Source organism: Gorilla gorilla, chromosome 4 (assembly GCF_029281585.2).
Source record: "Gorilla gorilla gorilla isolate KB3781 chromosome 4, NHGRI_mGorGor1-v2.1_pri, whole genome shotgun sequence".
In the NCBI taxonomy this organism is placed as follows: Eukaryota; Metazoa; Chordata; class Mammalia; order Primates; family Hominidae; genus Gorilla; species Gorilla gorilla.
Genome location: NC_073228.2, coordinates 11699126 through 11719653, shown reverse-complemented (window position 1 = coordinate 11719653; position 20528 = coordinate 11699126). Strand labels below are relative to the sequence as shown.

Sequence of the window (20528 nt, the reverse complement as noted above, 5' to 3'; positions counted from 1 at the left end):
TTTGTGTTTTTAGTAGAGACAGGGTTTCACCATGTTGGCCAGGCTGGTCTCAAACTCCCGACCTCAGGTGATCTGCCTGCCTCGGCCTCCCAAAGTGCTGAGGTTACAGGCATGAGCTACCGCGCCTGGCTCTTCCAGAATATTAACAAGGACTCATTCCCAGACCTCCACACTGCTCAGTTTAACCCCTAAGAACAAGGAGCTGACATCTGTTGTCTGTTCTACCACTTATTGAGCACCTGCTGTGTACCTGACCCTGAGGTCTGTGGCCTTGGTCTAGATCCAGGAACACCTGGAATGTCCCACCTCTGGGAGGGAGCGCCCAGGGCCGGGGGTCGAGACGGGAAGGCTGTGGCCGGGGGAATCGAGAGGAGTCTTCTGATTGTGCCCGCACCCTGCCCTGTGCCTCCCTCCAGGCAGGGGCAGGTGGATTCATGAAGACTCGGGGGCCCCAAGTTGCCTGCCTGTGGATGGGGGTCGTGCCCGCTTTCATGGTTTAGTTCCCTTTTGTTACGTCTCTGCGGGCTGACTTCTTAGTGGTATATTTCGAGACCACAGTGTGAATCTTTTTGTGTGTGTGAGAGACTGAATCTTGCTTTGTCACCCAGGCTAGAGTGCAGTGGGTACAATCTCGGCCCACTGCAACCTCTGCCTTCTGGGTTCATCCGATTCTCCCGCCTCAGCCTCCTGAGTAGCTGAGACTACAGGTGTGTGCCACCATTCCTGGCTACTTTTTGTATTTTTAGTAGAGACGGGGTTTCACCATATTGATCAGGCTGGTCTCGAACTCCTGACCTCGTGATCCGCCTGCCTTGGCCTCCCAAAGTGCTGGGATTACAGGCATGAGCCACCACACCTGGCCCAGTGTGAATCTTAAATTCAGTTATCATAACTAAATGGTGGGTCCCAGGCCTTCCTGCCTTTCCTTCTCGCCCCTCATGAGACTGGCGCAGGATAACCCAGGAAGCACCATGGGCTTCTTCCCAAGGGGTGTCCACCCTGACAATTTCACGAGAGCCATTTGGCTTCTTGACAGCAAAGTGAGTGACCCAGGTTGGGTCACAAAGGGACGTTGCCCGGGCTTCTCTCTGAGCCATGGAGAGCGGGGCATTGTCCAGTTGAGTGGCGGAGCTTGGGCTTCCTGGGAATCACGCACTCTCAGGCTGAGAAAATCCACAGCCTCCTCAAAGACCCCACCAGTAAATCTTCCAAATGTGATTTCCCAGAGCATCCCATTCCCATTACTTTACTTATTATTATTATTATTATTTGAGACGGAATCTTGCTCTGTCGCCCAGGCTGGAGTGCAGTGGCACGGTCTCGGCTTTCTGCAACCTCCGTCTCCTGGGTTCAAGCGATTCTCCTGCCTCAGCCTCCTGAGTAGCTGGGATTGCAGGCACCTGCCCCTGAGCCTGGCTGATTTTTGTATTTTTAGTAGGACGAGGTTTTGCCATGTTGGCCAGGCGGGTCTCAAGCTGCTGACCTCTGGTGATCCGCCCGCGTTGGCCTCCCAAAGTGCTAGGATTACAGGCCTGAGCCACAGCCCCTGGCCTTATTCCCATTACTTTAAAAATACCACAGAACTATTCTGACGGCACGCTGAGTTCCAGGGATACAACACAGACCGAGCGAAGGTCAAGGTTACTATGGCAGCCGTGGGATTCCTTGATCTCAGATAGGCCAGGTAGGCCTCAGCAGCCGCACAGCAAGAAGCTGGCTGACGTGAGCCCATGAAGGCCAGGCTGGGAGGGGTTGCCCTGGTCAGCTTCGGCTCACAGAGTTGGGTCCCCAGCCCAAGCTGCTGTAGAATGAGGATGATCCCGTGCAGCCTGTGGTCACCTTGGGCCTCTACCGAGCCCTCCCACGCCTGTATTTCCTTGCCCTAGCCCATCTCTCTCAGGGCCGTGAGCTGGGCCATGTCACCCGGGATGCCCTGATGCTGAGTTGGCCCCAGCCCGAGCCGCCTTGAGAGCAGGCCCTGCACCTGTGAGACCTGAGACCCCACTGTGGGTCTTAGCGAGCAGGAGGGATTCTGGTCTTAGTGATGCCCCAGGTGAGACAGATGCTGGTGGGAGCGTGGGTCAACCTGAGCAGTGATCCCCGTTCTTGGGCCCCAGCAATGCTGTGGGCGTGGGCTTTGTCTGTTGTAGGCAGCCGGCATCACCTGGGGAGGCAGCATACCGGCCATGACCTTGGCCTCACTGTGGCTGTCATCTCGTGAGACGGAAAGGAACTGGGTGGAGAACGGTGGGCAGCCACTGACCTCCCGAGTACCTAGGGTTTGTCTTACGGGCACTTTATCTCAGCTCTCACCCCCTCCTGGGTGGTGAGATGCTCCCCTCTGTTCTGCGTGGGGAAGGCGTGTCCTGGTCACACAGGAGAGGCTGGGTGAGAAGTGTTTGAAAGCTAGGATCTTGCCAGGCATGGTGGCTCACTCCTGTGATCCCAGCACTTTGGGAGTCTGAGGCGGATGGGTCACCTGAGGTCAGGCATTTGAGACCAGCCTGGCCAGCATGGCAAAACCCTGTCTCTACTAAAAATAGAAAAATTAACTGGGTGTGGTGGCACATGCCTGTAGTCCCAGCACTTTGGGAGGTCGAAGCGGGTGGATCACTGAGGTCAGGAGTTTGAGACCAGCCTGGCCAACATGGCAAAACTCTGTCTGTACTAAAAATACAAAAATTAGCCAGGCGTGGTAGTGTGTGCCTGTAATCCCAGCTACTCAGGAGGCTGAGGCAGGAGAATCACTTGAACTGGGAGGCGGAGGCTGCAGTGAGCTGAGATCGCGCCACTGCATTCCAGCCTGGGCAACAGAGCCAGACTCTGTCTCGAAAAAAAAAAAAAAAAAAAGGCTAGGCTTTACGTCTGCAAGAATGTGGCCTGTTTTCTTCCTTCCCTGAAGGAGTGCGCAGGCTCAGGCCCCCAGGATGATTCTCCCGAGCCCTGCCTTCCTGCCTCCCTTCTGGGTTTTTGTCCCCCTCCCCATCTCCTTTCCCCCCATCCTGTGTGCCTTCCCTCCACGATCAGCCTGTCTTGCCTCCTCCCCAGGTCTCACCAACATGTTGGGCTCCCTCGTCTCCTCCTACCCGGTCACAGGCAGCTTTGGACGGTGAGTGACCTGTCCGCCTCTTCTGTTTGCCCACGTTGGACGCCTTAACGTTGTTACGCTGACGAGGAGTCTGCCTGCCCTGACCCCGGTGCCCCGTCCTCCGCCGTGAACGCTCTGTGGAGAGGCAGGGCTGGGGGTCACCCACTGTCCTCCAGGGTGTTCTCTGTTTCTTTATTCTCATAGATCGTCCTGCAGTTTCATACTAGAAAGTTCCACTGGGCATTGTGGTACACCCTTGTTATCCCATTTACTCTGGAGGCGGAAGCAGGAGAATCGCTTGAGCCCAGCAGGATGAGACTGCAGTGAGTTGTGACTGCACCGCTGTACTCCAGCCTGGGCAACAGAGCGAGACCCTGTCTCTAAAATAAATACTAGAAAGTTCCCAGCACGCCAAAGCCCTCCTGGCTCCTGGTGCCAGAGTCAATTCCTGAAAGGACATGGAGATAGGAAGGGCCTCGGCTCTGTCCTGAAGCAGCCGGGCATGAGGCTTAGCCCAGATGCCCTACGGCCCCTCCTCAGTCAGGACAACAGGATGGAGGTGACCTGTGGCTTAAAGGAGAGAAGCAGGCGTCGCCTGGCACTGCCCAGTCCCCCAGCTGGTGACCCTTGCCCTGCTGGGTATGGGGGCCCCACCTGGATGGGGGCAGGAGACAAAGTCGGCAGGAACCTGAAAGGACACGTGCTTCCTGAGCTTCTTCCTATAGTCAGGGTGGCCTAAGCGCGGCTGTCTGTGACTGCACCCTAAGTCTCTTTGCCTCGGTCCCCTTGCAGTCCCCGCCTGCTTCCCAAGCCGTGCTGGGAGCTGACGTCCCCTCGGAAGATCAGCTACAGGAGTGTGGACTGAGGTCTCCCCTTTCCCGGCCCCTGGTGACTGACGGTCTCTGTGTTGCCTTCCAGGACAGCCGTGAACGCTCAGTCGGGGGTGTGCACCCCGGCGGGGGGCCTGGTGACAGGTAAGGCCCCCCATCTTCCCCTTGTGCCCGCAGCCCTGAGAGTGGGAGAAAGGGAGGAGGGGGCCCACAGAGACGTCCCTTTGGCTCATGGGCCGTGCGCCCCGGGACTGCACAGGGACTTGGGGGGCCACACAGGAGTAGGGGGACCACAGGAGACTGAGCAGGGGCTGGAGGCCTTGGCAGTCGTCGCCCTACCCCCACCCCTGTCCCCAGTGGGCTCTGCTGAACAAGAGGCTGCTACGCTGCGTGCTGGGGGGACCCTGCACCCCCGAGGTCACCTGTGTTCCCGTGCCCCGCAGGAGTGCTGGTGCTGCTGTCTCTGGACTACCTGACCTCACTGTTCTACTACATCCCCAAGTCTGCCCTGGCTGCCGTCATCATCATGGCCGTGGCCCCGCTGTTCGACACCAAGATCTTCAGGACGCTCTGGCGTGTTAAGAGTACGTCCTTGTCCTACAGGGGAGAGCGCTGTGATCCGGTGTCTGAATGCGGAGGGTGTCATTTATGCTGCCCCATTTTCCTGCAGCCCCCTCTGTGGGGCTGGGACTGGGAAGTTAGGGCAGTCCCGGAACAGAGAAGTGGACGGCCAGGAGATGGCCCCAGAGATGGTCCCGAGGCTCAGTGGGAAGAGCTGGAGCTCCTTGTCCTGACACCTGGGGTCTTGAGGCGAGCACTGACCCGGAGGAGGGTCCCCTCCTGATCCCCCTGCCCCCATCCCTACCCTCCTTGCTACCCGCCTCCAGCCACCACTCTGCCCGGCCCAGCTGGGGGAGGGACAGGAGACATCCCTGGTGACCAGCAGGGCCAGCGGAACAGCCTTGCACTCTGGCTCAGAATGGCAGTTCCTTTTTTTTTTTTTAATTTTTTAATTTTTTTTAATTGATCATTCTTGGGTGTTTCTCGCAGAGGGGGATTTGGCAGGGTCATAGGACACTAGTGGAGGTAAGGTCAGCAGATAAACAAGTGAACAAAGGTCTCTGGTTTTCCTAGGCAGAGGACCCTGCGGCCTTCTGCGGTGTTTGTGTCCCTGGGTACTTGAGATTAGGGAGTGGTGATGACTCTTAATGAGCATGCTGCCTTCAAGCATCTATTTAACAAAGCACATCTTGCACCGCCCTTAATCCATTTAACCCTGAGTGGACACAGCACATGTTTCAGAGAGCACAGGGTTGGGGGTAAGGTCACAGATAACAGGATCCCAAGGCAGAAGAATTTTTCTTAGTACAGAACAAAATGAAGTCTCCCATGTCTACTTCTTTCTACACAGACACGGCAACCATCCAATTTCTCAATCTTTTCCCCACCTTTCCCCCACTTCTATTCCACAAAACCGCCATTGTCATCATGGCCCGTTCTCAATGAGCTGTTGGGTACACCTCCCAGATGGGGTGGTGGCCGGGCAGAGGGGCTCCTCACTTCCCAGTAGGGGTGGCCGGGCAGAGGCGCCCCTCACGTCCCGGACGGGAGCAGTTCCTTTAACTTAACACATTTTGTTTTGCTTGTGGAAGAAGCGTGGCGTGGGTTCACCTAGCTTACTTGGCGTTTTCTGAAGAGGCGCGGCGTGGGCTCCCCTGGCTTACTTGGCATTTTCTCGTTAGCCCCAGCAAGTTGCCAGGTGAAAGGATGGATAATTTTCTTGCATGCCCGTTGCATGCCAGGGCCTTTCGCGTGCCAGTGCGCTGGGGCTTTAGAACAGCCCTGAAACGTGTTCATGTGCCCGCGTGGAATGGGATGGCCGCTGCTGCTAGAAACCAAGGCTCAGCCAGGGTGGGGCAGGCCTGACCTATGCGTGCGGTGGAATCCCCCACAGGGCTAAGCCCGTGCACTTTGTCCCCAGGGCACCTTCTCCTTGGCCAGGTCTCAAGGGCTCACGTGGTCCCTGCCCCACTCCTCAGGCCAGCTCTGTGCCCTGACAAGCCCCTGCTGCTGCCCTCCCTGAGGTTGGAGGCCAGGGACCGGCCGGCAGGTCTCACCTGCGCTCAGCTCAGATGGGGAGGGCATTTCTTTCTTTCGACTTGAAGCATGGCCTGGTCAGCAGCTGCTGTCCCCAAGTCCTCAGGAGTGTCCTCGGGGGCTGCTTTGGGTCCATGAGCACCTTTACTCATATGTGGGGGGGCAGAAAGCTGTCCCGCTGGTCAGCAGGGCCATGTTGGGGCCTCGGGCAGCTGCCGGGCATTCCTCAGCTGCACTCTTCTCCTAGGGCTGGACCTGCTGCCCCTGTGCGTGACCTTCCTGCTGTGCTTCTGGGAGGTGCAGTACGGCATCCTGGCCGGGGCCCTGGTGTCTCTGCTCATGCTCCTGCACTCTGCAGCCAGGCCTGAGACCAAGGTACCCTCCCCGTGGCCTCTGAGTGGGGAGTGTGCTGGGGGCAGGATTCCTGGGCATGGTCTTATGTTTTGAGGGTCCGGGGTGATTGTGGTCGTGGGTGCTGCTGAAGGGGACCACTCGCTGGCAGGTGGGCAGTCACCTTGCTATAAACCATGGTGTTCTCCCACTGTGTGGGGGCCGTGGGGGTCTCCCCTTAGCACCCCTCTCCCGGTCCCCTGCAGCACGCTAGGTTGGGTGGGGGCTTCCCGCTTGGGACAGGCCAAGCCTGGTGGAGGCCACCCGGTCAGACCCGCCTCCAGGACTCACTCCTCCCCACAGGTGTCAGAGGGGCCGGTTCTGGTCCTGCAGCCGGCCAGCGGCCTGTCCTTCCCTGCCGTGGAGGCTCTGCGGAAGGAGATCCTGAGCCGGGCCCTGGAAGGTGCATGGGCGGGGGTCAAGGTGGTCTGAGGTCACTCCCCTGTCCTCTGCCCCCCACTCCCTGCTGTTCAGGACCCCAAGACCCTGTCCCTGACGCTCTCCAGTCCACAAGGATTCAGGCATCTCTGAGTGGGCTGGACCGTCCTCTGTGGGCCTCAGCCAGTGGCTGCTGCAGCAAGGGTGGTGGCTCCCCACATATCACTCCTTCCCTGCCCCTAAAGTCCAGTTCCTGTTTCTGGGGGGTTGATTTTAGGGGAGCTAAGGGCCTGTGAGTCCTAGGAGGGAAACAGCTGCTGCTGTCACCAAACAGTTGTCTCTGGTCCTGCCACCTGAATCCCCCAACTGGGCGACTCAGCCGCCACGAGATGGAGCACTCTGGCCTCTCTGTCCCCTGCCCCTGGCCAGAGCCTCCTTTGGCCTCTGCAGAGCAGCTTTGGGCTGCTCTGGGTGGCGTGATCTGGCTCGGGCCTGTCTCCCCAGTGTCCCCGCCACGCTGCCTGGTCCTGGAGTGCACCCATGTCTGCAGCATCGACTACACTGTGGTGCTGGGACTCGGCGAGCTCCTTCAGGACTTCCAGAAGCAGGGCGTCGCCCTGGCCTTTGTGGGCCTGCAGGTGGGTGTGCACTGGGCTGCCTTAGGGGTTAGCAGCTGCCGGAAGGCCTTCCTGTGCCTGCCTCCCATGGCGAATGTGACATCTCTGGGCTGTGATGCTGGACGGCCCTTCGGCCGGTGCTGGCTCTGCTTCTGATTTAAACAGTTCTCGTCCCCATCTGGCCTTCCTCGTCCCTCCATGTGGAAGGGGGAGCGGTGGCCCCCAGCCCTCCGAGGGGTCACGTTATGGCTTCTGGTCACTGCCACACTGTCCTTTGTGCTGGGGACACACAGTGAACGAGGGTCAGTCCCTGCTCTCAGGGGAATTGTATTTTAGGAAACAAAAAGAGACAGGTGAGGCTAGGCGTGGTGGCACACTCCTGGAATCCCAGCACTTTGGGAGGCCAAGGCGGGCAGATCACCTGAGGTCAGGAGTTCAAGACCAGCCTGGCCAACATGGTGAAACCCCGTCTCTACTAAAAATACAAAAAAAAACTAGTCAGGTGTGGTGGCGAGCGCCTGTAATTCCAGCTACATGGGAGGCTGGGAGAATCGCTTGAACCTGGGAGGCGGAGGTTGCAGTGAGCCGAGATCCCACTACTGTACTCCAGCCTGGGCGACAGAGTGGGACTCCATCTCAAAAACAAACAAACGAAAAAAAACAGGTGCTCATAGAATTTCATGAAAAACGTATTGTCAGGGCTTCCAGAGGCTGAAGACGGGTTTCTACGGAGGCCGTCCTGTTCAGAGCCGCAGGTAAAGTGTAAGGGCTGGGTCCCAGGCCCTGAGTCTTAGGCCTCACCTAGGAGCCTTCTGAGCACTGCAGGGTCAACATCCCAGGGGTGTGGCCAGTGTTTGCAGAGAGTCAGGGGTCTCTGTTGCTGTGGTTAAATGTGCGCTCTCTGCCAAGTCCTAGATGGCAGAACGTGGGGGACTAGGGCGTGTCCCCAGGTGCCCAGAGGAGACATTCATGAACTAGCCATGGAACAGGAGGCCAAGTGACCCGTATACCCCAGGTGTGGACCACAGCCGACCCTTGTCAGAGTTTCCTTCATTCCCAACCTGGCCCACGAGGCTAGTGTTATCTTCATCCCCATGTCCAGAAGAGGTCACTGAGGCCCAGAGAAGCCAGGTAATCTGCCCACGGTCACACAGGATGGTGGGCCCGGCTTCAGATTTGGGCATGTGCCTTCAGAACTTCGCTCATAAGTGTTACGTCCTGTGTCATATTTGCAGAGCACATGTCTTCATGGTCTTTGGAGATGATTCACTTAAAAAAATACTCCTCTGACCCAGACATGGTGGCTCACACCTGTAATCCCAGCACTTTGAGAGGCCGAGGCGGGAGGTCAAGGGTTTGAGACCAGCCTGGCCAACATAGTGAAACTCCGTCTCTACTAAAAATACAAAAATTAGACGGGCGTGGTGGCGCACGCCTGTAATCCCAGCTGCTCAGGGGGCTGAGGCAGGAGAATCGCTTGAACCCGGGAGGCGGAGGTTGCAGTGAGCCGAGATCACGCCATTGCACTCCAGCCTGGGTAACAAGAGTGAAACTCCATCTCAAAAACAAACAAACAAACAAAAAGTCCTCTGGGCCAGGCACTGTGGCTCACACCTGTAATCCCAGCACTTTGGGAGGCCGAGGTAGGAGGATCATTTGAGGCCAGGAGTTTGAGACCAGCCTGGGCAACATGACGAAACCCCATCAAAAAAATAGGAAAAAATAGCTGGACGTGGTGGCGTGCACCTGTAGCTACTCAGGAGGCTGAGGTGGGAGGATCACTTGAGTCTGGGAGGTTGAGGCTGCAGTGAGCCATGATCGTGCCACTGGACTCCAGCCTGAGCAATGAGCAAGACCCTGTCTCAAAAAACAAAAAATTAAAAAAAAAAAGTCTTCCTCTGACAGCATTCCCCTGGGGCTGCGTTTCTTCTCACCATTCACTGGTATGGAGGTGAAGCCATACCTCTCCGGGAGACTCTGAGATGGCATGTCTACCAGGCTGCCGGCCTGTGTGCTACAGAGGAACATCCCTGCCCTGGCTAAAGTCTGTCTGTCCCTCAGCTCCCCGTTCTCCGTGTCCTGCTGTCCGCTGACCTGAAGGGGTTCCAGTACTTCTCTACCCTGGAAGAAGCAGGTGGGCACAGTCAGACATCCTGTGGCTTTGGTGATTTTGTAAAAATCATAAATGCTTATTGTAAAAAATATGGGAAACCAGCTGGGCACAGTGGCTCACGCCTGTAATCCCAGCACTTTGGGAGGCCGAGGCAGGTGGATCACCTGAGGTCAGGAGTTCGAGACCAGCCTGGCCAACATGGTAAAACCTCATCAGTACTAAAAATACAAAAATTAGCTGGGTGTGGTGGCACGCACCTGTAGTCCCAGCTATTTGGGAGGCTGAAGCAGGAGAATCGCTTGAACCCAGGAGGCAGAGGTTGCACTGAGCCGAGATTGTGCCACTGCACTCCAGCCTGGGTGAGAGAGCGAGACTCTGTCTCAAAAAAAAAAAAAACAAAACAAAACAGGAAACCACCTCCACCCCAGTCCACTTTGGTGATCACTCCATACCCCTCCCCTAAATACGCATATGTACCTGCCTGTCAGGATGTGGATATATGTTTGCGGTTTTACGTAAATGGGACCATTTCATACCTGGTGCTCTGGAACCCACATTTTTCATGCAGAAGGTTGGAAGGATGTCCTTCCAGCCAAAAGTCCACATCCCGGGGGATCAGGACAGAGCAGGGCCGGGTCAGGAGATCCAGAAGCCCCGGGACAGAAGGTATGGGAGGGACAGGAGCAGGGTGGGCACTGAGCCTTCAGACAGTAATCGCAGGAGGTCTGAGCCGCAGCAGGTGTCAACAAGAGGATGGGCCAGAGATGCAGAGCATCCACCCCAGGCCACACAGCAGGGGCCAGAGGGTCCCAGGCCCCAGTGCTAGGCCTCTTCCTCTTCCACTGAGGTCACAGCTGAAGCTGGGTCAGCTCCGTGAGAGTGAGGGGTGGCGGATGTTGTACTGACTTCCTTGGCTCAATGTGACGTCAGGGAGATTCACCCATGTTGTTGTAGAATCAGCTCAGATGCAGTGCACTGGAGGTGGATACGCAGAATGTGGCCTGGCCGTGGGATGGGAGGGTACCCTGAGCAGTAAGAAAGGGCCGTTAGTCACCTGAAAAATACGCTTACAGAGACTCAGGTGAGACCCTCATGGAGTTAGTGACACTGGCCTGGGTGGCCCACAGCTCCTTCCTGCACACCTTCCAGGACCCTGGAAGGCCCTCCTTAATCCCTTCCTGTGAACTGACCCATCCTCACTTCTGAGCTTTTAGTGCTTGAAACATTTATTGTATTTTCTGCAGAGAAGCACCTGAGGCAGGAGCCAGGGACCCAGCCCTACAACATCAGAGAAGACTCCATTCTGGACCAAAAGGTTGCCCTGCTCAAGGCATAATGGGGCCACCCGTGGGCATCCACAGTTTGCAGGGTGTTCCGGAAGGTTCTTGTCACTGTGATTGGATGCTGGATGCCGCCTGATAGACATGCTGGTCTGGCTGAGAAACCCCTGAGCAGGTAACCCGGGGAAGAGAAGGAAGCCAGGCCTGGAGGTCCACGGCGGTGGGAGTGGGGGTCACTGGCTTCCTGTGGGATGACTGGAAAATGACCTCGCTGCTGTTCCCTGGCATGACCTTCTTTGGTTTGGAGAGAGCCTTCTAGAATGACAGACTGTGCGAGGAAGCGGGCAGGGGTTTCCGGCCCGGGCTGTGCGAGGCATCCTGGGGCTGGCAGCACCTTCCCGGCTCACCAGTGCCACCTGCAGGGGAGGGACGGGGCAGGCAGGAGTCTGGGAGGCGGGTCCGCTCCTCTTGTCTGCGGCATCTGTGCTCTCCGAGAGAAAACCAAGGTGTGCCAAATGACGTCAAGTCTCTATTTAAAAATAATTTTGTGTTTTCTAAATGGAAAAAGTGATAGCTTTGGTGATTTTGTAAAAGTCATAAATGCTTATTGTAAAAAATACAGGAAACCACCCCTCACCCTGTCCACTTGGGTGATCATTCCAGACCCCTCCCCAAACATGCATATATACCTGTCCGTCAGTGTGTGGATGTATGTTTACAGTTCTACATAAATGGGATCATTTTATACATGGTGCTCTGGAACCCACATTTTTCATGCAGTCATTTGCAGTGCATTATTTATTGTGATAATAAATAGCATTAGAATACAAGATTTTTAATGTCTGCCTGGTATTTTGGTCTATATATGCATCATAATTGACTTACCGAGCCCTCTGTTCAACGTGTGCGTGGGTTAGAGACGGGATCGTGCCTCCTTTAGATGTGTAAGTTGAAGCCCTTGCCCTCTATGTGACTGCGTTTGGAAACAGGGCTTTTAGGGGGTAACTAGGTTTAATGAAGGTCATAAAGGTGGGCCCTGAACCGATAGTTTTAGTGTCCTCATGAGAAGAGACGCCAGAGAGCTCGTTCTCTGCACCCTCACACCCCAGGGAACTCCATGAGAGGACACGGCAAAACCAGGCCACGCGCCCACCAGGAAGAAAGGCCTCACGAGGACCCCAGCCTCCAAAACTGGGAGAAGATGAATCTCTGTGCTAGGCCCTGCAGCCTGGGGTGATCTGTGACGGCGGCCTGAGCAGGTGAGGACTGCCTGCATGTTTGTATTTTTATGAATGCTTTGATTGAGTCTGGGGGTAAATCCCTGGAGGCCTGTGGCAGCCTCAGAGGTGTGTTCTCCCTGCACTTTCTTCAAGAAGAATGTGGCCTGCCCTGCTGAGCCTCGTTCTGCCCGTTCTGCCTGGGCAGTCCCGGCCAATGTCAGCGCAGCAAGGGGAGGGCCTCTGTAACCAGGGCTGCTGGCTGCGGGGCTCCCGACTGGACATGGGAGCGGACATTGGAGTGTCCTTCATCTGCGTCACTCTTCCAGGTCCCTTGCCTCCCATTTTCCTTCCTTCCTTTCCTTCCTTTCTTCCCTTTCTTTCCTTCCTTCCTTTCCCTTCCTTCCTTCCTCTTTCTTTCCTTCTTCCTTTCCTCCCTTGCTCCCTTCCTTTTCTTTCTTCCTTCCGCTTTTCTTTCCTTTCTTCCTTCCTTTTCTTCCTCCCTCCATCCCTTTCCTCTCACTGTGTTCCCCAGGCTGGTCTCCAACTCCTGGGCTCAAGCAATCCTCTTGCCTCAGCCTCTGGTGTGGCTGGGACCACAGACACATGCCACCACGCCAGGCTAATTTGTTAATTTTTTTTATAGAGACAGGGTCTCACTTTGTTTCCCAGGCTCGTCTCAAACTCCTGGGCTCAAGTGATACTCCAGCTTCAGCCTAAAGTGCTGGAATTAAGGTGTGAGCCACCATGCCTGCCCCTCTCTCATTCACAAGTGAACTGTTCACCCCTGCCCTCCAATCCATGTCGTTTCTGACCTCAGGCAGCTTCTCTTTCTACATAAAGTGAACCTGTCCCAAAGCTGTGCTCACTGGGGCCCCCTGCCAGGGCTGGAAGAGGCAGCAGTCCACATTTGGCTTGCACTCACATACCAAGGGCATCCATGCTTGAACCTAGACATGGTTCATTCACAGGGATGGGTGAAGGTAAACAGACTGTGGCGGGCACTAGGCACTATCAGTTTCATAAATCTGCATACCACCTATGACTCAGCAGTTATGTTTCTCGGAATCTACTCAAACATGCTTGAGTCAGCCTTCCAGGAAGCAGGCACAAGGATGTTTCTCACAACTTGGTCAGTAATTTTAAGAAGTAGGAAGAAACCTGACTTTCTCTGAATTCGGTAACATCTTGACTGTAGGACACGTGAATAATGCCGTGGAATATTGTGCAGCAGTTAAAAGAAATGAGGTGAAGGCCGGGTGTGGCAGCTCACGCCTGTTATCTCAGCACTTTGGGAGGCCGAGGCTGGTGGATCACTTAAGGTCAGGAGTTTCAGACCAGTCTGGCCAACATGGCGAAACCCTGTCTCTACTAAAAATAGAAAAATTAGCTGACCTCTGTGACAGAGTGAGACTCTGCCTCAAAAAAAAAAAAAAAAAGAGAAATGAGGTGAAGCTTTAAGTTGTAACACTGATTTTGGGGTGGAATAAAGCAAGTTGCAGAATGATACCCATCTTAAGATGCTATTTGAGTGAACACACGGACCAAACAATTCTATGTTGGGTACAAATTTAAGAAAGAGTTCTAGGCTGGGCACGGTGGCTCACAACTGTAATCCCAGCACTCTGGGAGGGTGAGTCGGATGGGTCAGGAGGTCAGGACTTCTAGACCAGCCTGGCCAATATGGTGAAACCCCATCTCTAGTAAAAATACAAAAATTAGCCAGGCGTGTTGGCGCGTGTCTGGAGTCCCAGCTACTCAGGAGACTAAGGTAGGAGAATCACTTGAACCCGGGAGGCAGAGGTTGCAGTGAGCTGAGATCATGCCACTGCACTCTGGCCTGGGCAACAGAGCGAGACTCAAAAAATAAATAAATTAATTAATTAAATAAATAAGAGTTCTCTGCACTTTGGGAGGCCTGTAGTCCCAGCTACTCTGGAGGCTGAGGCAAGAGGATCACTTGAGCCTGGAGGGTCGAGGCTGCAGTGAGTCCTGATTGTGTCACTGAAATCCAGCCTGGGCAACAGAGTGAGACCCCATCTCAAAAAAAAGAGAAAAAAGAAAATACAGTTGTTGCAAATGTAATTAGTTCAAGTTAAAATGAGGCCATGCTGGAGTAGGGTGGGCCTAATCCTATATAAGCGGTGACTTCTTGTTTTTTTGTTTTGAGACAGGCTCTCACTCTTGCCCAGGCTGGATTGCGGTGGCTTGACCAGTCGGCTCTCTGGCTCAAGTGATCCTCCTGCCTCAGCCTCCCAAGTAGCTGGGACCACAGGCATGAGCCACCATGCAGGGCAAATTTTTATGATTTATTATTCATCTATTTATTTATTTTTGAGATAGAGTCTCACTCTGTGGCCCAGGCTGGAGTGCAATAGTGCGATCTTGGCTCACTGCAACCTCCACCTCCCGGACTCAAGCAGTTCTCCTGCCTCAGCCTCCAGAGTAGCTGGGATTGCAGGGATGCACCATCATGCCCGGCTAATTTTTGTATTTTTAGTAGACATGGGGTTTCACCATGTTGGCCAGGCTGTTCTCAGACTCCTGACTGCAAGTGATCTGCCCGCCTCGGCCTCCCAAAGTGTTGAGATTACAGGGGTGAGCCACTGCGCCCAGCCACATTTTTAAATTTTGTGTAGAGACAGGGTTTTGCCACGTTGCCCAGGCTGGAAGTGGTGTGTTGTTGTTGTTGTTGTTGTTGTTTTGTTTTGTTTTGTTTTGTTTGTTTTGAGACTGAGACTTGCTCTGTCGCCCAGGCTGGAGTTCAGTGGCGTGATCTCGGCTCACTGCAAGCTCCGCCTCCCAGGTTCAGGCCATTCTCCTGCCTCAGCCTCCTGAGTAGCTGGGACTACAGGCGCCCGCCACCTCTCCCAGCTAATTTGGAAGTGGTGTTTTTATAAAGGGAAATTTGGTCATCGATACACATGGAGCATGTGCTGTGAACATGAAGGCAGGGACAAGCCAAGGAACTCTAGCGACTGTCAGCTGAAGAACGTCGAGGTTCAAACGTTAATAAAGGCGAACTTGTTTCTCATAAAGGGTTGCAGCCTGCAAGGAGGTTTTTTTTAATTTTGTTTTGTTTTTGAGACGGAGTCTCATCCTGTAGCCCAGGCTGGAGTGCAGTGGTATGATCTCGGCTCACTGCAAGCTCCACTTCCCGGGTCCCGGTTCAAGCAGTTCTCCTGCCTCAGCCTCTCGAGTAGCTGGGATTACAGGCACATGCCACCATGCCCAGCTAATTTTTTGTGTGTTTTTAGTAGAGATGGGATTTCACCATATTGGCCAGGCTGGTCTTGAACTCCTGACCTTGTGATCCGCCCGCTTTGGCCTCCCAAAGTGCTGCGATTACAGGTGTGAGCCACTGAGCCCGGCCGGAGGCTCTTCTTGTAGCCTGGGAAGCATGGCCGGCACTTGGAGGGAGGGGGGAGTAAGACAGGAATTTACTCTGAAAGGGTTGGCCAAGTATACATGCTCAATAGGTTACAGGAGGGGCTAGGAATATTCATGAAGGAATCGCATATGCATGAGCATTAGGCTTACATGTATGAAAAATACAGCAACATATGACCCATGTTCACTTTGGGAAGAAAACTTAACAGTTAAATGCATTATAATCAGGCCCTATACATGAAAAGGTGACATGTAGGGTACAAGTCCACAAAGTGCACATCCCCAGGAGGCCCGTCAGAACCACAGAAACAAGACCGGGTGCCGGGTGGGCACAGTTAGTGGAGGCATCCTCAGCCTTTGATAGGACGGAGTGATGATTAGTAAGAGAGCTGGGGACGGGGAAGCAGGTGGGACACGGCCAGCCTCTGTCCTGCTGTGGCTGGGACTTGAATATTTTGTTGTTGTTGTTGTATTTTAGCCAAAAGAGGGTCTGTTAGTCTCTGTCAAAGAGTTTCAGGACTTTTAATTCAGTCCACACCAGTGATCACCAGGAGCCAGGAGCGAGGCCTGGGACGGATACTCTTTATAGCCTCGGCAGGATCTAATGCTGCCAACGCCCTGATCTTGGGCTTCCGGCTTCCAGAGCTGTGAGACGGTACATTTCTGCAGTTTGAGGACTAAACTCTGATTTTTTTTATCTTGCCCAAATTCCTACCTAAGGCGTCTGGGGAGTCATACTTTACAAGCCATACATTCTCAGTGTCAAGCGTGTCCGTGTGAAGAGACCACCAAACAGGCTTTGTGTGAGCAATAAAGCTTTTTAATCACCTGGGTGCAGGCGGGCTGAGTCTGAAAAGAGAGTCAGTGAAGGGAGATGGGGTGGGGCCATTTTATAGGATTTGGGTAGGTAGTGGAAAATTACAGTCAAAGGGGGTTGTTCTCTGGTTGGCAGGGGTGGGGGATACAAGGTGCTCAGTGGGCCAGGATGAGCCAGGAGAAGGAATTTCACAAGGTAATGTCATCAGTTAAGGCAGGAACAGGCCATTTTCACTTCTTTTATGATTCTTCAGTTACTTCAGGCCATCTGGATGTATACGTGCAGGTCACAGGGGATATGATGGCTTAGCTTGGGCTCAGAGGCCTGGCACATGGCCTGTGACACAGCCCTCAGGAGGCCCTGAGAACATGTGCCAAGGAGGTTGGGTGCAGCTTGGTTTATACATTTTAAGGAAGCGTCAGACATCAATCAAATGCATTTGAGAAATACATTGATTTGGTCCAGAAAGGCAGGAAAATTTGAAGCGGTGGGGGCAGGGGGCTTCCAGACTGTAGGTAAATTTAAACATTTTCTGGTTTACAATTGGTTGAGTTTATCTAAAGACCTGGGATTAATAGTAAGGAAATGTTCAGGTTAAGATAGAACACCGTGCTGAGCAGCACTCCGGCCCAGCACTATTACGTGGGCAAGAGGCAAAGCTCCAAGGGCTTAGTGTACCTGCTGCAGCAGCTGGTAGGGGCAGACTGTGATCACGGAGACAGCACTGTCCCGCAGAAAAATCATGCAAGCCACCAACGTGAGCCATGCAAGTCATTTAAACATTTCGACTAGTCATACTGAAAAAGTCAAAAGAAACAGTTGAAATTAACTGTTTGGAGACAAAGTCTCACTCTGTCGCCAGGGCTGGAGTGCAGTGGTGCAGTCAAGATTGGTGGGAGGAAAACGCAGGTTTTAATCGGAGACCCAGCAAAGCGAGAAGATGCCCAACTAGCGTTCTAAAGTGTCACCTTGGCTGGGCGCAGTGGCTCATGCCTGTAATTCCAGCACTTTGGGAGGCCAAGGCAGGTGGATCACCTGAGCTCAGGAGTTTGAGACCACCCTGGCCAACATGGAGAAACCCCGTCTCTACTAAAAATACAAAAATTAGCCAGGCGTGGTGGCGGGCGCTTGTAATCCCAGCTACTCGGGAGGCTGAGGCAGGAGAATCACTTGAACCGGGAGGTGGAGGTTGCAGTGAGCCAAGATCACGCCACTGCACTCCAGCCTGGGGTATAGAGTGAGACTGTCTCCAAAAAACAAACAAACAAAATAAATAAAGTGCCACCCTAAAATTAAAAAGTTATCCTCAGGTTTTGTGTGTTTGTTAGTTTTTGAGGCAAGATCTCACTTTGTCATCCAGGCTGGAGTGCAGTGGTATGATCACGACTCACTGCAGCCTGGAGCTCCCTGGGCTCAAACGATCCTCTTGCCTCAGCCTCTTCAGGTGCACCACCACGCCCAGCTAATTTTTTTAAATGATTTTTTTGTAGAGATGGGGTCTCTCTATGTTGCCCAGGCTGCCATCGAGTTCTTCTAGGGAAACTTGCCGTGGGCACCGTGGGGAGTGGGGTAGGGGCAGGGTCTGTGTCTTGTTCCCATGGCTGTCGCGGGCAGTTATCGGTTAGGAGGGGTGGCTGTCGAGGATGTTGGACTAATTGTTGGCGACCCCCCGCCCCAAGTAGGAGCATTCAGCTGGGGCTCCGCGCCGGGAATTGTTTCAGGATGAGGGTCCCCTCTGGAATGCGCAGAGGGGCGCAGTGTCCAGAGAGGGACGGGATGAAGGGGTGAGAGGAGAAGGAAGAAAAAGAAAGTGGGTGATTTTAAAACGGAGGTCCCTGGTTACACCATGAGCCTCACGGATGGGAAAACTGAGGCACGGGGGATGGTGCGGGCCGCCGTGGCCCCTCCATCATCAGTGACAGAGCGCTCCGCGCGGGGCCGCGGAGGTCCCTTAATCTGCAAAGGCCCCCACGCGGCTCGCTGACGACGTCCACTGCACCCGCCGGGCGCCCTCTGGGCCGCTCCCAGGCTGGCCGCCGGCTCTGCGAGGCCGCAGACACTGTCCGAGGTGCTGGGCGCCGGGGCAGGGGGCACGCCTGTCCCGCCCCACTCGGCTGCTCCGGCCTGCCCGGGGTCTGGGCTTCCGGGAGACCCGCATGCGCCCCACGCCTGGCGGGAACCGAGGCCCCTCCCGCGCCTGTACCCGGCGCGCAGCGGCCCGAGGCGCCTCCCGGGGGCTGGGGGCCTGGAGTCACTGGGAGGCGCCACCGGCGGGGAATTCCGCACACGCCTGCGCGGGGCCAGCGGCGGCGGGCAGGGCGGGGCCAGCGGCGGCGGGCAGGGCGGGGCCAGCGGCGGCGGGCAGGGCGGGGCCAGCGGCGGGCAGGGCGGGGCCAGCGGCGGCGGGCAGGGCGGGGCCAGCGGCGGCGGGCAGGGCGGGGCCAGCGGCGGCGGGCAGGGCGGGGCCAGCGGCGGCGGGCAGGGCGGGGCCAGCGGCGGCGGGCAGGGCGGGGCCAGCGGCGGCGGGCAGGGCGGGGCCAGCGGCGGCGGGCAGGGCGGGGCCAGCGGCGGCGGGCAGGGCGGGGCCAGGGCCCCGTGATCCGAGGGGCGACAGCGCGCGGCAGGCGGCGAGCTCGGGGGCCGCAGGTGCGAGCGGGCGTGGAGAGTCTCCCGGGGCGGGGAGCGGGCTAGGATGCAGTGGGCCCCGCGGGCCGGCGGGCCGGGTCCCGGGGAGCGGCGCCTGCGTCCGGATGCCCCTTCCGGCCGCCTCTTCCTGCCGGCTCCAAGTTTCGGTTTCGCCGCCGGGGTGCCCGGTCCAGCCCCGCCCGCGGCGCCCACTGACCCTGTTCCCCGGCTGCGGGAGGGGTCGGGGTGGGGGCAGCGGGCACCCCTAGGACCCCGGCGACATCCCCGGAGCGCAGAGCGCAGAGGAGGCTTTGCGCCCCGGCAGTGCTGCCCCCGGGAAGTGGCCGGGGCACGGGGGGTGTAGTGGAAGGGGACAGCCGGACCCGGGCCTGCAGGTCCGCCCGGGAATCCTGCGCCTGTACGAATGGCAACAACGGAAAAGTGAAGTTGCAAAAACAGACTCCTAACTTTTACGAGTGGGGCATCGCCCCGTCTGAACCGCACCGCGCAGCGTCCTTCCGACTTGGCGAAGTCGCCCGAGCGCGGGGCTCAAGGCCAGGGTGGGCACCCCTCCCGGATGGCTGCCTGCAAGCCGGCGGGCCGGGCCCTGGGGGAGTCCAGGGCGGGAGGGGAAGGAGCTGTGCAAACATGGTGGTGGCCCTTCCCTGCCCCCACCTTGTTGACTTTGGTTGTGGTTGGAGGATGGGCTTTGATTTGGGTGGCAGTGTCTGTGCTTGGGGAAGAATGTCAGAGAAAAGACAGGAAGCGGATTGAATGCAGCAGTGTTGGGTGCCTGGGGCGCTCTCTTGGGTCTTTCGGCCCCTAGAGCAGATGGAACAATAAGATGCTTTAGGGGGCCGGGCGCGGTGGCTAATGCCTGTAATCCCAAAACTTTGGGAGGCCAAGGCGGGTGGATCACCTGAGGTCAGGAGTTCGAGACCAGCCTGGCCAACATGAAACCCCGTTTCGACTAAAAACACAAAAAATTAGCCGGGTGTGGTGGCGTATGCCTGTAACTCCACCTACTTGGGAGACTGAGGCGAGAGAATCGCTAGAGCCCAGGAGGCGGAGGTTGCAGTGAGCTGAGATTGCCCACTGTACTCCAGCCTGGGTGAAACTGTCAAACAAACAAAAAATGCTTTATGGAGGATTTTTCGAGTTTTCCGGTCTGTGGTTCCCCACTGTAGCATTGGAGAAGGAAACACTTCGGGTGGAAAGAAAGAGGCCCGGGCGGTGGGGAGTCATTGAAGGTGTTTGAGGGAGGGAGTGTCCACTGGTGGTTGCTTCAGGTAGAGTGTGGAGGGGAGGAGGTACGGTGGGAGCCAGGGCTTGGCTGTGGCAGGGGTGGGGGAGTTTTAAACTTTCCTTCTACTCTGAAGGAGAGATAATTTTCGTCTTTGGAATAAAAGGGCAGCAGACCTGGAGAAAAGGGATGCAAATTGTCCCATACACCTATTGGGAACCTCATCAAAGAGAAGACTGCAGAAGACAGATGATTGATGTTTTTATGGCATTGGGACAGGCGCTTGGGGCTGGAGAGGGGGTGTGCAGGGTTGTCTTGTTGCGCGGATAATCACTCAGGTGATCTCAGAGCTGCTCTCAGAGGAACTGGCAAGGCCGCAGGCACTCCTCTTGTGTGTCCCTGGGACCGTTCCTAGATCCCTCTAGGCAGATAATGGGGCCTCA

The 20528-nt window shown here is 55.8% G+C and overlaps 2 protein-coding genes across 16 annotated transcripts in view; both read left to right on the top strand.

Annotated features, from left to right (window-relative positions):
• Positions 1-11623, top strand: part of SLC26A11 (solute carrier family 26 member 11) — a 33744-nt gene extending 22121 nt beyond the window's left edge. For 2 of the 4 annotated variants that reach the window (XM_055389305.2, XM_019027463.4), the window contains 8 exons: positions 3049-3109; positions 4007-4062; positions 4362-4502; positions 6263-6390; positions 6709-6808; positions 7288-7421; positions 9462-9534; positions 10758-11623. In XM_055389305.2, the coding sequence (XP_055245280.2) occupies positions 3049-3109; positions 4007-4062; positions 4362-4502; positions 6263-6390; positions 6709-6808; positions 7288-7421; positions 9462-9534; positions 10758-10849 (785 nt within the window). In that variant the 3' untranslated portion in view covers positions 10850-11623. Of the gene's footprint in view, positions 1-3048; positions 3110-4006; positions 4063-4361; positions 4503-6262; positions 6391-6708; positions 6809-7287; positions 7422-9305; positions 9535-10757 lie in introns of those variants that run through there. The other 2 variants (XM_055389304.2, XM_063706025.1) reach the window with 2 other exon arrangements.
• A 284-nt stretch (positions 11624-11907) lies between these two features.
• Positions 11908-20528, top strand: part of RNF213 (ring finger protein 213) — a 139352-nt gene continuing 130731 nt past the window's right edge. For 3 of the 12 annotated variants that reach the window (XM_019027158.4, XM_055389519.2, XM_055389518.2), the window contains exon 1: positions 18800-18863. The gene's annotated coding sequence lies outside the window, so the exon portion shown is untranslated. Of the gene's footprint in view, positions 12053-18776; positions 18864-18911; positions 19403-20528 lie in introns of those variants that run through there. The other 9 variants (XM_063706018.1, XM_063706017.1, XM_055389517.2 and 6 more) reach the window with 6 other exon arrangements.